The sequence below is a fragment of the Tyto alba genome, unplaced genomic scaffold (assembly GCF_018691265.1).
Source record: "Tyto alba isolate M040663 unplaced genomic scaffold, T.alba_DEE_v4.0 Super-Scaffold_10, whole genome shotgun sequence".
NCBI classification, from domain to species: Eukaryota; Metazoa; Chordata; class Aves; order Strigiformes; family Tytonidae; genus Tyto; species Tyto alba.
In genome coordinates this window covers 23138576-23156490 of record NW_024881262.1, presented here as the reverse complement: position 1 = coordinate 23156490, position 17915 = coordinate 23138576, and the positions used below count along the sequence as shown (strand labels likewise).

Here is a 17915-nt window from a genome sequence, read left to right as displayed (position 1 = left end):
GAAGAAGGGCTCGCTTGCCCTGGTTGCCATTTCACAGTGAGTAAGAAAGGAAGAGACGGTTGATCAGGGAATGGATAACTGCACCAACCACAGGAAAGTGCTGCAGGGTATTTTATGCTCTGAGAAGTTTCCAGGGAAGTGGCGGCATGGCCAGAATTACCATCTGACCCTAATTCTTGCTTTTTTCATGGAGATTACAAAACTGTATAGGCTTTATATAGGTCTCTGTTCTGTTCATTAGCAGCTTTATTGTACATCTGAGAGACCGTGGACTGGCAGAACTTCCTAACTGACTTCCATTTATGCAGAAACATATTGCTATTTCAGATTAACGATGCAGAAGTAGTAATTATGTTTTTATAATGGTTTTTGGTGAGATATCAGCTCTCTGTCAAAGAGCAATTTGTATGACAAGATACAGATAGAAACAAGATGGTGACTTGCATATAATTTCTTAAACAAAGACCACTGCAATCCTCAGGTTACTGCAACTTCTGATGCTTTTTTACCAAGAATATATTTTATTAATTTAGCTTGGGTTTTTTTGGTTTTGCTTTTCCATAAAAAATAATTTCTTCTGCAAATGCACTGAAAAACATGCAAAATCCTTTTACATTTATTTAGGACATAAAAATATATTCAATAAATTGGTGGTGGACTTCTTGCCTACATGCTACTCTGTTGATATTCACTAAGACAAAATGGGCAAAGACTGAAAAAACGCTATAAAAACTCTTCTACCATTATTCATTTGGATTGAATATTTAATTCAAGTTTACTTTAACTCCTGCAAACATTTGGAAATTAAGTTTTAATCACTCAAAGGTTTGCAGAATGTGAACTTCAAATATACATGTTTAAAATGTTCAGTTGCTTGGACAGTATTTAAGCAATATAGAATACAGAAATGCCTGTCACCATGAGATTACTAAATTGCTGTGCCAGAACAAAGATACAAAACCAGTTAAACAAATCAGATCAATATTTGACAGTACCTTGTTACATCTAGTGTGATGAACGTGCATGACTATTACTTATGTGCATGTAAGGAGAGAAATATAAGTTCAAACTCTACAACCAAGAAGGAGGTACTTTTGTATGATACACCTAGAAATGATATATCAGGCAAGGAAATAGGGGGAGAAGGGCCTGTAGGCTGTAACAAGAATGATTGTAGAATACTAAAAATACCTAGATTTCCTAATTGTCCACTTCCAGGATTTTAAAATGTTTGATTGCAAGAAAAATGTACAAAATCTTTGTCAGATTGGTGTTTGGTTTTTGATAGAAATAGGAAAGTAACTAGATACCATTAAATTCCACTTAAGCTTTGTATGCACTGCTAAGCAGTGGTGTGCAATAGGAGGAGATCTAATGAGTGCAGCTGTGATGCTGAGAACCCTTTGTCCACACTATATGTATTCTGAATATATGTATACATCTATTGAATATATGTATTTTGAATATACATATATATACATATCTGAATTTAATTGCAGTCTTTGGTTTTACCCTAGTCTGTGGAGTGAGCGACAGTTCAGAGTTGGAGTGCACTAAGAGTGAACATGGACCACATCCCCTGCTTTAATGTCACTTTACAGGAATCCACATACTCTGCAGTTGTTCCACTGTGTGAACAAAGCATAGTGGGTTGAGACAATTAGTTTTGCTTAGAAAGTGTACATGAGCCAAACAGAAGTGGCAACATAATTCTTTAATTCTTAGCTTTCTTTTAAGAAATCTTTTGTTTTGTTTAATAGTTTCATTACCTAGTTTGCTGCTGATCCTGCACTTAAAGAAAACAAACAAACAAACCAAAAAAACAAAGAAAGAGGAAAAACCAGCAAACTTGATGTGCTTAATATACAGTAAAATTACACTTATTTTGATTGATTAATAAGGTGGGAACAGCTGGGAAATTGAAAAATTGTTCTGAATGTTTTAAACAATCAGTTTGCTTGGCACAATGTGGTGTGATGTCATTTACTTAAACTAAATGACAAGCTTGTGAGGGGTATTTTGTCTGAGATGTGTGAGTCCAGATGAAACCAATGAAATCTGTGGGTGGCCAACATCTATCTCCATCCCCACCACACAGTACCTCTCAAGAACTGTAATGTCTCAACACCTGGACAGAAAGCAGCCTCCTACCTCTGTCAGGTCGCAATCCTTTCTGTTGTGACAGAACTGAAGTAAACGGGATGCTTTGGTGGCTCAGATGCATTAGCTTCCTATTCTACTTGGCCTTCCTTCAACTTGGTCAAGGTGAGGGTTCTGCTTAGTCACAGAGCTACTGTCCGACGGTGTCCTGTTGCTGCTTTGGAGGCTCCTGTGGGAAAAGCCGTGGTGATAGGAAGGAGCTGGTGGCCCTCTTGGAACAGGGACAGTGAAGTTTGCTTTCTTTCCCTATGGAATTGCATTAATCTTGCATTCAGCACATGGGTACCAGGAGCTTTATTGACATTGCAAACCTTCAATCAAAGTAGGGAAAATAATGTTGTATGTACTTACTAAAAATACATTTTAGGGAAAACAACCGTTCCTACTGATTAACAGACAATTGTAACATACTCAAGGCACAGGTCATTCTTTATTAATCCATGGGCATCTGAAACAATTTCACATTGCTTAATTGTTCTGCTATTTTAATAATATCTTTTGCTTTATCTATGAATTGGTAGGTATCAAATTCTAGGAATTTTAGAGAGTAATAACTTTTTGTATGACAAAAACAATTTTTCATATTATTGCAACTAAATTGCAGCCTTTTCAAACTCTTAAGTTACTAAAATGTAGGAGCCACTTTGTCATTGCCAGTTACAGATGAAATGCAAATTCCAATCATTTGTTGGGCAGCTGCTAAACAATAACTGATTACTGCTTATTGGTGATGAGAAATTTCACTGGGAAATCTGCAGTCTCTGCAGCAAGATTCTAATGAGATAGTAAGGAAATGCAGCTCTCTGTGAAAAAGCTCTGCTGCTTTTCCTTTTTATTTTGTTAGTCCATTTATTGTAGTATTTGAGTCACTTAGTGGGCTAATATGTTTGTTTTAAATTCATTGTCTACCACAAGCTTCGCTGAAGTTTACAATCCTCAAAATAGCCAATTCTCAATTACTTGGAAGACCGAGACTCTCTATGAAAGTGTAGCAAAATGTAATCTTCCAAACCAGAGCATTTTCACTAATGATAGTGTATAGAAAAAAGAAATATACTTAATCTAGAGTCCTGTGTTGTGTTGCCAGAAAGTGAGTGGATGAAAAGAGCTTAAGTCATCTAACCTCAGTCAAGCAGCAGGTCATAATCTTTTTCTATCACTGAAGAGTATGATAGAGAATGGGACTGGTAGGATGCATTCTGTTTCAGTGAACTATTTCTCCAAGTTACTGTCATCTGTTGGTAATGACCACTTACTGTGTCATTTAGTGTTGGTCAACAAGGCAGGATAGTTTTGGGGTACACTTTAAATTTCACTCACAAAATCTAGGAAAATCCTTTCTGCCTCCTTTGAGATGTTTTGCCCTCAACCACTTCATATGTGGGAAAAGGTTCCTTGCTTAAGTTGCATTTATGTACTAAAACTTGTCATTTTTGGAAACTGAGGATAATTACAATATTTGTCACTGTCACAGTTAAAGGATTAGTCCTTCTGGAAACTCTAAGCCTTTATGGAGAGCCAAGACATAAGTAAGTGGAATATTGCTATAGCTACGGTTTCAGTTCTCAAGCAACAGTATGAACGCTGTGGATTTGAAGATCTCTTCTCTGACTAAATTAGTAGCTTATTTGTCCTTGAGTGTCTTATAGTTTCTTGTAAGAAGAATATTGTTTCATCTAAATTTATGCTGAAGGGATAGCACTGCATTTGGAACTCTAGGATTTGAACCCTTCAGTGATTTTTTTTTTCTTTAGTTTGGAAAACCAAATGAATAAGGTTATATTTTTAAGAACATATCTTGGCTCCTGGAATGATGAATCTGCTACCTCTGCCCTGTATATGTGATTCCTCTGTGAAGTCACTCTGGACTTTTCAAGCTCATTTTTTAGAAGGGCTTGACTTCAATTTATTTGTTTGGTCTTAGCTGAATTTTGTTAAAGCTGAAATTCAGACATTCATGTGGACAGCTATGTGGATGCATTTCAGCACTGAATCTCTCGGATGTAATTTTTCCATTATTTATCATCTTTGGAAACATCGTATTTCAGTAACAGCTTTTCTGACTTGTTTGCAATCCATGTTTTCATTCATCCGTGTATAATATGGTCACTGTGTTTCGAACTACAAAAATCACCATAGCTTCTCTGCTACATATAAGAGTTCAGTTATTGCAAAGGAAACTAGTACAGTTAGAGCAGTAGAAGTCACGGACTATACAGCTGCACAATGTGAAGGACTGCTGGAAAAGAATATTCAGGTACTTAGATTTCTGTGATGCAAACATATTATCTGTGTTGGTCTTTAAAGAAAAAAAAAAATCCAGATCGCATTGTGTTATTTTCCACGATGGGGAAAGTACTCTCACTCACAGAACTCAGGTGGTTCTCCATTTCCAGTATGACTAGAGCTTCATATGTCTCTGGATGGCACTCTTTACCTATGTTCCTCCTGAAATAATTAGCTCCTGTAAATATCAGGTCTTGTTAAGCGATCCGCTGAAATGCAAGAGCTCTTAGCAGCTCAAATCAGACAGAATTAAATTGAACATGGTTACTGTCAAGAAATTTGCATTAGAAGAAAACAAAATAGATATAAGATTAAAGTATTATAATAATCAAGAGAAATCAGACATGGAGGAAAAGGTAGGAAATTATAAAAAATTATCATCCATCAAAAAGAATGAAGAACAGCTATTGGAAGTAACTGGTTCAAATTTAGCTTGAGGAGGAAATTTTATAGTGACTGGAAAACCTTTATCTGTGTCATCATTTTTTGACATGCAATCTGGTATAATAAGCTGGTAGTTAAACTACAGGAAAGGTAGCAGTTACAAGAATGTTAATAGCCATGTAGCGATTCCAAGCTTTGACTGCATTTTTGTATTAAAATATTATTTTCCTGCGAAGGTGTGTTTTTTCATTTTGAAGATTGTGAATTGGTAAAGGGAAGCTGTGCTTAGCCTTTGACAAATAAACAGAAGCTATCTAAGTGTTAGTTTAGAATGACTCATGTTTATTCTAAATGTAATGAGAAAACCTAATACATTTTAGGCTAGTTTGCACCAATATAGAGTTTGACACTTTGTCCTAGAACTTCAGGAAATATTAAGAAAATATACAGAAACCAGAAGATAGGTACAGCAAGTATTGATGAATTGAAAAGTTAATATGGAAAATATTGAGGGTGAACAAGATAAACCTAATGTTCATTTAAAAGTTCTAGAACACAGGAAAAGGTGTGAGAACTGAAAAAGTTCTGAAAAAGGCAAAGGGCTTGAAAAACAGATCCTACAGAAATTTTTTATGCAGTCTGATGGGAGCTAGAGTGGCCACATAAAGGCCACTCAGGATGAATAGAAATACTGTAATTTTTATCTTCAGTACTTTTAAAAATTTGTCAGGTTGCATTTTTAGTTGGGCTTCAAAGGTCACCTTGGATATTTATTTTTCTTCCCCCTCCACACATTAAAATAGCCATATACATCTCCCTACATGGATTCACATCCTCCCCAAAGTCTATTCAAAGCTGAAAGGAGAAGATAATGAGTTAGCATGGGCTATAAACCTAGCAGTGGGGTGGCACTTTACATCTCTAACTTTACCATGCTGTTTACAGAATGTGTGTCCTGTGATATGGAACTTAGCAGAAGATGAGTTGGTTTGAAGGCAGGTAATATGAGAAATAAGGTATGTTAGGAAGAAGAAATAAACTCTTTGAAGAGTTAAACAATTTGCCTACTCTGCCTTCAGGTGATGGCATTTGCTTCCAAGAATTAAGACTACTGTAGTTCTGTTGGCATGTTGATGTTTTCATTTCCTCTGGATATTTGAAGTTATCTGAAGTGCTGCCATCCAAGTTCAGCAAGCGTGAAGTCTATCCCATGAAGAGCTGACTTAGTGTTCCAGAAGACCACATTTTTGCTGCTCTGAGTATAGAAAAAATGGTCACAAAGAACGGTCCTAGTTCAGCAGGTTGTACAGCAGCACCAATTTCACAATCTAATAACCTGAAGAGAGCATTATACACTCGTGCTAGGCACCCTACATTAACTTTTCATTTTCTGTTTGATGCAAGCCACAGTGCAGATGCTGATCTATCACCTTTCTAATGGGGTAAGACTACATTATCTCATGTGCTGATTTAGGTCTTGTGGCCCAACGTGGCAGCTTTGATCATCTAGTATCTTACTAGTAGTAAAATAAAAACTGGTTTATTGCCTCTGAGCTCCATAGCTAATGCAGAATAGTAGAGATGAGAAGGGTTGTTACATGTTTAGCAGCAGGAATAACAACAAGAAGATGCACAAAAGAAATAGGGGAGAATCCTAGGTATTTTGGAATCATGTTTTTATGATTCATTAACTTTTCCATTGAACTCTCTCTCAAAAGAATAAAATAAGTGGAGGAAAGCCAAAGATAATACAGAGCATCTTACCTGAAAACAACAGCCAAAAGTTTAAATGTAAATGTAAGATTGCATTGCCCACACTTTTAGAAGAGGAAGTAATTTATGGTGACTGGGTGTGGGAAGCTTCAGCTGTGGTTATGCTGGATGGCCAGAATCTCTCCATCTGGATGGCCAGAATCTGAAACAGTACACTTAATTGTGACTTACACCTAGTGGTTGTGATACCTTTGGAAGAAAGCATCAAAAACTAATTCAAAGACAGATTTCACAAAATAAAGCAAATATTTTTTTGCTGTGTTCCTGGTTTAAGTTTGTTGAAATTACATCTTGGCCATAGGCAAAATCATTATTTACTCTTCCATGCGTTAATTTTTAACTTTGACTATATCCTTCTTAATTTAGATCCAATCTCAAGGTTGAAACCCTGTGCTACGTTTGGTAAAAATTTGCAAAAGATTTGCCAATTTCCTTGTACTCTGTTGATAAACTCATTAATGCTATGAGAAAAAATACATGATCTTTGCTTCCACATTCTGATTTAATTACACAAAATAATGTCTTAAATGAGATTCAAACCATGTAACACAAAAGGAGAACAGTACTCTCTCACCACGAAAAATGGGAAGGCAAACACTAAGCAGGTGTTATCTCATTGGTAAATATTAAAAAAGAGTGATGATTTCCTTTTAATTTGAAGGAGAACAATACAATGACTAATATAGAGTCAAGCAATCCACTGTGGATTCCATCAGTTGATTACCTGAATAGTGTTGCTTCTTTTTAGAGATTCAACATGCTGTTGTGCATAAATTCATTGTGTCTGTGAACAAGCAAGAGTACAATCTCCAACTAAAATTTGATGGGGAAGTTAGGTAGGTGGTATCTACTCAGCCAGGAAGGAATTTGGGTAGAAGATCCCTACTAGTGCAAAAAGTGCTGCAGGGTTGTTAAAGAGAAGGTGCTGTCAAGCCTTGTTCTAGAATTCATTCCAAAGCACATCCAGGAGCACAATGGTAAATGGGTTTTAGCTCAGATCTGAGTCATATCTCCTACCAAATTACCATCTTCATTTTCTGCCAGACACAAGTCTTTTATCCAGGCGTCCATCAAAGGGCTATTTTGATGTGATTAACTTAATGTGTAACATGATTTTATTTCATGATCTATCACTATAAAAACCAAGAAAGGTTCATAATACATTTAAAACAAACATTGCTTTTGCAATAACAATTAAAAGCATGTGCCTCTTATGGAGCCCAAAATAAGATCAATGTCTCCTGCAATTTAAGACCATGACAAAAGCAATGGGTTTAAAAGCAGAGAGTTACACTGCTAAGGCTTTGAATATCAGAGCTGAGGAACTAGTTGCACATTTTCCATTATAGTGATTAGAAGATGTAGGGTTACATATACTTTCCGAGTTCCAATCTGCATTCTTAAATAGGAATGACAACATTATACACAAATTATAAGGGACAATGCAATAGATTGTCAGCAGGGTTAATTTCCAACTTTATAGCTAGTTGTCTTTGGTTGGGTTCTTAATGCTCTTTATACAAATACTGTTCTTTCCCCACCTTCCATGTGATTCTTCCTGCTGCAAAAGAGCCTTTTGTTTAAAAAACTTCCCAGTGATTACAGAACAGATTTATTTATTATTCAGATGGCTCATTTATTAAGAATAAATAATTTAAATATATTTTCTTCTTTTTAATTAACACATTAGCAGTTGCAGCATACATAGAAAGTAGTGTTTATATTTATACTCACTTCTCAGGCTGCTTGTTCTATTCTACTTGAGGGCCACCCTACTTATTTATTAAAAACTCCTGACCTGAACAAGTCTCTAGAGAAATGCTCACAAACTTCTGGAGAGGAAATGAAGCCTGCGCTAGCAGTAGCAAAGTGCTACATACATTCTGTTCAGGTCCTCTAATGTTCAAGGCAAATTTAAACCCATGGAGCAAAAGAGCAAGTAACCAGGAAAGCCCTAGGCCTAGTTCAGACTTGTTGTAAAGAAACATAAATTACATCAGTGTCATTGCTGCTGCATTCGGCACACATAAAATCCATTACTTTATATGGCTAACAAAAAGACATTTTACTTCCATTCTATTGAAAAAGTGGATACTTATTTCACTACTTGATTGCAATACCAGACTTTTATGTAGCATATTAAAATGCATGCTCTATAATGCTATCTTTTAAATCTATTTTATTCTTTACAATGGCGCATGTGTTCTTCTCCCTTTTGTTTTCCCAACAGGAAAACATACTGCCATTTTCTTTGGTCATACATAAACTTCTTCTAAATCTAATCAAATTGAGATTCCTGTGGTATGTTTATCTTTTTTTTTTTTTTTTTTAAACTATATATATATAAGTTTAACATTGTTTGAATCATGGCTTTAAGCGCCCAATCAGGTTATATGCTTCCCATTTTTTGGTGTTATGCAAAAATAGAGCAATGTCCTAAAGTAAAGCAATAGAATAGAAGAGTAAAGTAAAGAATGGTGAACCTTTGAGCCTGATCCTATAGTTAATATTACAATGGGGTTTGCTATAGGATCTGTATTATATATATTTATGTACTGAAATATTTTGTATGGAAGACAAAGTGATTTTTATAATGTTGAAAAGAATCTTCTTTCACCATTTGCTTTATTTTCAATGCTTAGGTTGTTTTCTAAGTAATGGAGTCTAATACCCTTAACATTAGTGTAATACCACTTTGTACCTGAATGTTACTGCTAAGCTATCTTTTCTTTATTACTTAGGAAAACTGATATTCACCATGATATTATAAATTTTTATTCAGCAAATATGATCGTCATGATAGTTAAAACTCCCAGTTAAATATCCTGATAATCCTGACATAGAATTGACCATGACCTTGAAGCTATCCAGATTTCCTCAGCAAACTTCGTCTGTCAGGGTTAAATCCCCTCCTCCACCAGTATCTTGAATCCACACTGGGGAAATTATGATAAAAATAATCTTTACATCTCTAGACTCAAATGGATCTTTCTGATTGACTGCCTCTGATGCCAGGTCCATGTCAATAATTCTCAGTGAATGCATAGCTATGACCTTTTCCCCCTTGTCTTAGAATTTCTATTTTACAAGACCAATAAAACATGTCAGAACAAAGTGGTGGTTCTAGACACGTGAATGGATGGATCTCAGGTCAGAGCTAATCCTTCAGCAATGTTCTGCTTGGGACTAAACAATACATTTTTCTACTGTAATCCTTCTGTCACAAACATATATAAGCAAAAATTGCAAGCTACACTCATTCAATTACACAGTGATTAGGCAGAAAGAGTAAATTGAATAAAGGATTTTCAACTTGCTTTCTTAATCCCTGGGAAAGGCTGCAGAAGTTAATGGACACACCTGGTAGCAAAGCAGCATAAAATGTAGGACTTAATGGCAATTATTTACTTTAAATTTTTGCATAATGCTACATCATCATTATTGTTTGTAAATATTTCTGTCTACATCCACGACTTGTATAAGACACCACCAGCAGACCATAGAACGCCCAGGCTGTCATGTCAATAAACAAATACAATCAGGTAAAAAGGAGAACACTTTTTGATTAAGGTAGCAGAGCTGAAATTAGTTTTTGATCCTGACACCAATATAACATTATCCATCAGTGAAGTCCCTTCATCTTTTGTACTCCAGATCCCTGCTTGTGGAATGGGGTAGTATTTGTCATGTTTCATTTCTGTTATTTGTCTTATTTATTTAGACTATAAGTTGGCTGAGAAGAGAGATGCATCTTTCTGTACAGCATCTGTCTTGTAAACCTGCTTTTTAGATACCATCACCAAATCAGTTATATTACAGATTGTTAGTAGTGGGTTAATTCTTAAAAAGGTATATTTTCCAACTTTAGCTTTTTCAAATTCTTGCTAGTTCACTGTATGAAAATACCCTCTGCTGAATTATGTTGCTGTGTTTATATGTATACTATTTCGATGTGTTAGACCATAGGTCATATTTCTAACCTTTCTGAAAGTGGGATATTGCATTATGGACTTCTGTTGCCGCTTGCCACATATCTTTCTTTTTCCTTTTTTTTTTTTTTTTTTTAAGATATATAATCCTGTAGACTTTAAAGTTCCTTCTACCTCTTTGCAGTCTTTGTCAGACTGACTGCTATATATGTGGACAATTTTGGCCAGGACCACATGGATTTACCCTGTAATTCCCCTTCATGTTGCTAGTTAAACCTCTCTGCAGTGTATTTAATGTTTGCCTCCAGGTGATGGATGCTTGAGCACTCAACACAGCAGTTCGCCTTTAAAAAAATCAGCTGCAGTGCACAGGGCTGGTTTCACAAGGCAGGTAGTGGTGTGCTCCCAGCTGGGTACTGGGAAGAATGGGCAAGCCTTGGGTTGTAAGCTGAAGGTGCTTTTGAGCTGTTTGCAGGAAACTCTTACTGTGCATACATAGCAAACATTGTTTTGGAATGTTTAATGCTTCGGGGGTGGAGGAGTTTCCACCTAACAGAAGTGACTTATAATAGCTGAATTCCTCATCAAAAAAATCTTGCTCTGTAGAAACATGAGAAATAACTGAATGCTGGCAAAAATTATTCTTTCTGTGCATAGTTGTGGTATGCCAAATTATTTTACTGATTATTTTCCCTAATTTTTCTTTATGCCTGTTCCATTCCAGCTCACAATAGAGATTATAGGAAAGCAGATTCCATAACTAATTAGCTGAGCAACCAAAAAGCGCATTAGAATTTTATTCCAAGTGATGTAACTTGAATTTTTTTTTTTTGTTTTGTCTGGATGAAGTGGAACAGTACATGTATGTTTCCAGCCTCCTTTTCTAGCAGATGAAGCATTCCATCTTAGGTTTGGAAAAGGGCTCAGGTTCTTGTCTCTGTGTCCCATTCCACTTTCTGTGTGTGTGTGGTTGGCAGGAAGAGGAGAATCTTGTCTTCCATCTAGTCAAAGGGATTTGCTCGATGAATCATGCTGCTAGCAATACATATAGAGAAAGATAATGGAAACGAATAATGGTAAAGACCCAAACCAAAATGATTTTACCCAATGACAGATGTCTTCTAAGTGTTGCATGGGGTTATGTAGAACATACCCCAGTCTTGCTCTTTGGTACCCATTATTTAACTGATATTCCTACGATTTCATCAGAGCAGCCTGACCTTGTTCTCTGTCAGAATGACAGCCCTCACAAAGTCAAGTGATTAACAAGCATACGCGGAGCTGCGATTCTGTTGTGAGTACTTGCCTTCCAGGGTGAGGTGGTTCTGATGAGCAGTTTATGGGATAGACCACCAATAAGACAACAGTTGAATAAGGAAGGGGACCCTGCAGTAATTCCTTGTAGCTCTCCCAGCCTGTCTGGAGCTGCTATCTTGCAGCTAGTGTAGCTTATGCTCTTACAGTGAGTGTCCTCACGTGTGCCTGTGCTTTCTCTCCAGCATCTCTCAGCTGGCTGCAGTCCTGAATGCGGGTCTCACCCGGGCATGATTTCGTGGACCCCACCACACAGCTTTCCTTGCCCTCACAGCCCGCTCCCACATCCCTCCTGCGCTGCTCTGAGCCTCCCCAGCGCAGTCTCCATCTCTGAGGGTTGAAGTCTTCTCCATTCCTTATTCATTTCTCCACTTTACCAAAACCTTTGCAATTTATTCTCTTCCTCCAACAAAATCACTTCGCATTCTCTTCCCAAACTTTCTTCTTACCTCGGATTTCCACGCTCTCCTATTTATCCTCCAAATTTACTAAACTGTTGCTTTAACTTTGGCCTGTGCCTTTCTTCCAGGCGCCACCTCTGCCTCTTCCTGCCCCTCTGCTCTTTGCACTCTCCCCCAAAGCCTCGTTTTTTCACTCGCTGTCCCCCGATCCCCGGCCCACCGCGCCCTTTCTGGGTTGCCGCCTCACCCACGCCACGCGGCGGCCTGCCCGGGGAGGTGGGGGGGCGGGGGGAGGCGGGAACACGCCACCTGCACGAGCAGGTGCGCGAGCCCGCCCCGCCCCGCTCCGTTCCCCTCACAGCCGGGCCCGCCGGCGCTGCCCTCGCAGCCCACCCCACCCCCCGCTCATGAATATTCATACCTCCCCTCCCCGTGACGTCGCCGCGGTCCTGGGGCGGGAGCCGGAGCCGCCCCGGTGCTGGCGGTGAGGGCGAATGACGGAGCGGCGGCAGCCGCTGCCTCCTCCCGCCCGCCTCGCCCCGCAGACAGCCGCCGGGAGCCGCCGCGTAGGGCGGCGAGTCGGGCGCGGAGGGCCGGCGCCGCGGCGGGGATGCGGCGGCGCCGCTGCTGCTACTGCTGCTGCTGCTGCTGGGGGCCGGCGGAGCTGCTGCTGTTGCTGCTGTTGCTGCTGGGGCCGGGACCGGCGCTGGGCAGCCCGCTCGCCGGCAAAGGCAGGTACCGCGGGCGGTCGCCCGTGAGCGGCGGGGCCGGGGCGGGAGGGTCGCCGTCCGCCAGCGCGCGGACGGAGCGCAAGTGCTCGGGCGGTGGGGAGGGAGCGCGGGGCCCGAGCTCGCGGCGAGGGGCGGCGGGGAACGGGCGGCCGCGTTGCTGCGGGGCTCTGAGGGGAGCCGGGCGGGGCGGTCACCCCGCGGCGGGGTGACTCTCCCCGGAGAGGCGGCGAAGCAGAAAGTTTGGCGGGGGCGGGGGGCCGCTTCCTCGGCGGGATCCCGGTAACTCGGTGCCCGTTACTTTTTCGGGCGCGCCCGGCGGAGGGGGGGACGCTGGAAGCGGACGAGCTGAGCGGGAGGTTCCGCTCCTCGGGGCTCCGGGGGCCGCTCTGGGAGTCCGGCGCGGGTGGGAGCGGCGGCTTGGCGGCTCGCGCGTGGGCTGAGGTCTCCTGGCTCAAGGTAAAGGGCCAGGATGGGCTGAAAGGAGGGAAGCGGCAGAAGATGACGGCAACTCTCAAGCTTTTGGGGAGACCGTGACATCGAGTTCCTCGGAGCATCCGCAGTCCACGCTCGGCTCCCCCACTTACCGACGCCTGTCAGGACGCGTGGGCTGTCGCGCGTTTACTGAACTTGCAGTTGTGCGCCAGTTCCCCCGCGGGGCTCCCGCGCAGCCCCCGCCCGGGCGCAGGGCTCTGCTCTCCCGGGTGTCAGGGTCTGCTTTCCTTGGGTTGTTTTCCCGTGGCATTGTTTTCTTGCAGTTCTGGTCTGACTTTCTAGCCCCGAGTTTTATAAACTTAGTTTTGAGAACTCTGCCTCACTTTATTTTATATTATTTAATAGCAGTTCTCTTCTTTTTACTTTTATATGAGGCTTTGCCTGTTAATTTACTTGTGCATGTGTGTGTGCGAGAGAAGAGGGAAACTTCGGTGTTTGTTTTTTGTTTGTTTGTTTTCTTAAAATAACTGGAGGAGTCAGAACTCGGAGATGAAACTGATTCTTTCCAGCAAACATCACCTTAACTTTCTTTGCATAAACTGTATGAATAGCAGAAAGTAACTGTGAAGAAGAATTGCTACTTCTGCTTACAACCCGACGTATACCTTGAGGTTCTGGTGGGATATAGTGGTTTCTGGGAGGATTAACTGCGATATAACGAATAACATGGAACATTTTGATGGAGGGGAATTATTTTCCTCCTCTTTACTTTTTATGTATCTTAAGGTAATTATCTCCGTTATATAGATCCTTCTTTTTAGACAAGTATGAGAGTTTTCAGTTTGTGGGAAACGTTTTCTTAAATGCTGCAGGTAGTAGTTCATCAAACAAATGGGAGTAGTTTTCTTGTTGGGTCTACTCTATTTGACCACTGGAGGGCTGCAAAGAGCATTTTTGGATAACTAGCCACAATTTAGCAGTATTTAGTGTTTAAAAATAGACATTTTAAGGGCATTTATATTGATGTTTAAGTGCTTTAAGTTTTCACTTAGTATTTGACATATCTTGTTTGTTAAAATTAGATATCATCAAAGACTATAATGCAGAATTAATAAATGAAATAACGTATCTTGGCACTGTATGGAGTTGATATCTGATATATTTATCCCTGTGGACTCTTCCTTCCCCCCTCAAGCATTTTGTGGGTATCACACACACAAGTGAGAAGCTTTCTGATAGTACTGTAACCATAAACTTGAATTTTAGCTTGAAGGTGGGTGTGTTCTGGTTGGAGATGGAGGAAGGCTGTAGTCCGTACAAAGCTCCTCTGGTGCTTTAAGGATCATGGTGTAGAGAGTAGCAAAGACAATCTAAGATAATGATTCTAAGTCTCATCCTATCTTATCTACTTCACTGTGCTCTGCTGCTCCTCATTTAAAAAAAAAAAAACAAAACAAAAAAACAAAAAACCCCAAAACAAACAAAAAACAAACAAAAAAAAAAACAAAAAAAAAAACCCCAAAAACAAAAAAAACAATCTGCCCCCCCCCCCCCCCCCTTCCTTTCCGCACATCTTTTTTACTATGGGGGAAGATTATAGAAACAGTCCTGGTTCTCCCAGTTCATTCAATAGAAGATACAAATTTCTTCCACAAGATATCTCTAGGCTGCAAAATTTGTTTACTCTTTATAGAAATGGACAAAACAAGGTTCTCTGAAGTTTTCCATGGTAAAGCAAATACAAGAGGTAATGCCATAATGTTTAGTAGGCGGTCAGTTACAGAACTTAATCTGTGTGTCATATATTCATATGCAGTTTGTGGCTTTGCTTTCTAGCAGGTGGTTGACTCTGGGATCTTTATCATAGGTTCCAATAAATTTGCCGATTTGGTCAGAAAAATGTTTTCTTTAGAGCATTTTCAGACAGCTTTGTTCAATAAGATGGAGAGGCACACTTTCTGGATTATTGGAATTGCATTAATGATGACTGGAAATTGTATGGACTGTCTCTCATGGTCTTCAGTTAGGTAAAACAGCATATGCTGAAGGGTAAGATTTTTTTTTTTTGCACATTCAAAATTTATAGGCACATGTGGTTGCAGACGGGAGAAATACTATCTGCAGCATTTCACTTTTTCTTTCTGTTTCTCCACAAATCTATGCATAAGGTGGGTCTCTTCAATTAATTATTATCTTAGTATATACTATTAAACTACTTGCTGAAGTCCTAAAAAGGTTGCTATATCCAAAATCCTTGTGAGACCCAATTAGTCAGATTTTCAAGTTTGACTGTATTTGAACTTCGTCAGGAACATAAACATAATTTTAATCTTAATTTTTAAGTACAGCTGAAAGCATCTCAATGATCTGAATAACTAAGAATATTTGATTTCAATTAAATTAATTACATGGACAAAATTTGAAGTCTTAGTCAGTCAGGACATTTCCAAATCAATGGAACATTCAGTCCCACTTGGCAAGTCTATTATGTGAATACATCTGATATGACTATCAGTGGTAGAAAAACAACTAACCCAGGGAGACAGAGCCAGCATAGTTTGCATAAAAGAAAGCTTAAAGCCTAGGGGGAAGAAATTGAAGGAAAATCTTGAACATGCTAGACAGATCCCAGTGTCTGAATTTTTCTGTATAACACTATGGTTTCTTTCTTTTTTTTTTTTTTTTTTTTAAGTAAATAATAATGAAATACTTTTCTACATCAGTTCTAAGGAGAGAGATAAAAATGTAAGAACCTTCTTTTCATCCTCATTCGAAATACATAAGAAGTAATGTTTGGTGCACTGCTTGGGTCAGAAGATGGGGGGATGAAGCAACCTTGCTTTGCTTTCTGTAGGTCACCAGGAAAAGGTGGAAAAGGCATACAAATGGTTTCATATTTCTATTTTCTCATCAATAAATGGAGGTAGAAATACTAATTTTCAGGAATACTTTTTTTTTTTTTATTGAAGTGTTTTGATTGAATAGCAGTTCATGAAAACTGACTCTTCTGTCTCATAGGGTAAAAGATTCATCTGGTTATGAAGTCTGGGTGTCAAGATAATGAAATGATTCAGAGGTCTCAAAAGACAAAAATCAGAGTATTTGAGAAGTGCTTTAGTATTCAGGTATTTCAGCACAGAAGACTGACAACTATATTTAAGTTGTCATTACAAAGCTAGAGAATGTTTGCCAGCCATAATCATATTGTAACCAATTTTAATTGCATTATTTGGAAGGTTACCAAAACTGGGAACCTAAGAGCTTTGGAGCTTTCAAAACATATTTCAACTGTAAGCAAAGTGTGTGCCACTTAAAGAAAATCCTATAAGGTATGTTTTTTGTCACCAAACATAGAGTGGCATGAGAGCTGTGTGGAGTCATAGTTTTGTTGCCTTTTTTTTTTTTTTCTTGAAACGACAGAGTTTGAAGGCACGATCTGCATCTGAATAAACCTCATGGCCAATTTATACACTTGAAAGTGGCCTCAGTTTTCTTCTACTTTTTAAATATTTGGAGAAGTGTGTGAAAGCTGGTCTGAAGCTCTCTGAGGCACTGTCACCTTGTTTTGATTATTTACCGTTTAACTGGAAACGTTTATTGATGATCCAGTACTCTTCTGCATCCATTAGACATTAAAAAAACAGAGAAAAAGAATGCAAATTACTAGTTTTATGTAGTTACAACTTGATGTATGTTATGAAACAGATGTTATTCCTAAGGCTCTTGAAAATAAAGATTCATGATAATGTTATTTAATATCTGATAAAAATGTTAGAGGATAAATTTTCTCATACGCTTATTGTGTATCAGAGTTTCTATGTGAGATTGACAGGACGCTTTGGGTAAGTATTTCAAATGCCTAATTCCAGCTTCAGATATGCTTCCTTTCCTCTCTGTACATATATTCTGGGCGTCCCCTTGGTCTTCATTTTGACTTAGTTGCCTCAATGTGGTTTGTTTCTGTTTCTCGTTTGTTTCCAAGGTTGTATTAGAAGGTGACAAATAGCTTGCCTGGCTCCTATAGAGTGCCTGAGTGGTGTAGCTAGCACTTCATTTAGTAGAGAGCACTTCCCTACTGTGAAATAAGTAATGGGAAAATGAAAGATAAAATACATTGTTTCTATAGCAAGCTAATTGATAGTGTCAAGTGTAGTTCCCTGTTGTCTGTAGCCTGTTTTTGTAAATATGGCAAATAACCACGTCCTGATATTCAAAACATGTTTAGTGTTACTTAAAGTTGTGTAAGTGTAATTTTAAAAGACAAATTTAAAAACCCAGTAGCAGTGGGATTTGTTGTGGCTCAACTTTACAGTTTGTTGGTCTATGGAGAGGACCATAAACTAAGTGTAGCTCTTCTCAGAGACTTTTTTCCCCCCCTGCCCACTGGAATCCTTAAAAAAGAGCAATCTGAAAATAATAGGTACGGGATATATATGAAGAGGTCTTGGATTTACCTCTGGCTTTCCTAGTGTCTGTGCTCAAATGGCAGTTTCTCGATCACTCAA

At 39.1% G+C, this 17915-nt stretch overlaps 1 protein-coding gene across 1 annotated transcript in view; it reads left to right on the top strand.

The window, feature by feature from the left end:
- Positions 1-12625: 12625 nt before the first annotated feature.
- CLSTN2 (calsyntenin 2) overlaps positions 12626-17915 on the top strand; it is a 396925-nt gene continuing 391635 nt past the window's right edge. Inside the window, exon 1 of the mRNA XM_042796569.1 lies at positions 12626-12978. Coding sequence (XP_042652503.1) covers positions 12858-12978 — 121 coding nt within the window. The 5' untranslated portion in view covers positions 12626-12857. The remainder of the gene's footprint in view (positions 12979-17915) is intronic.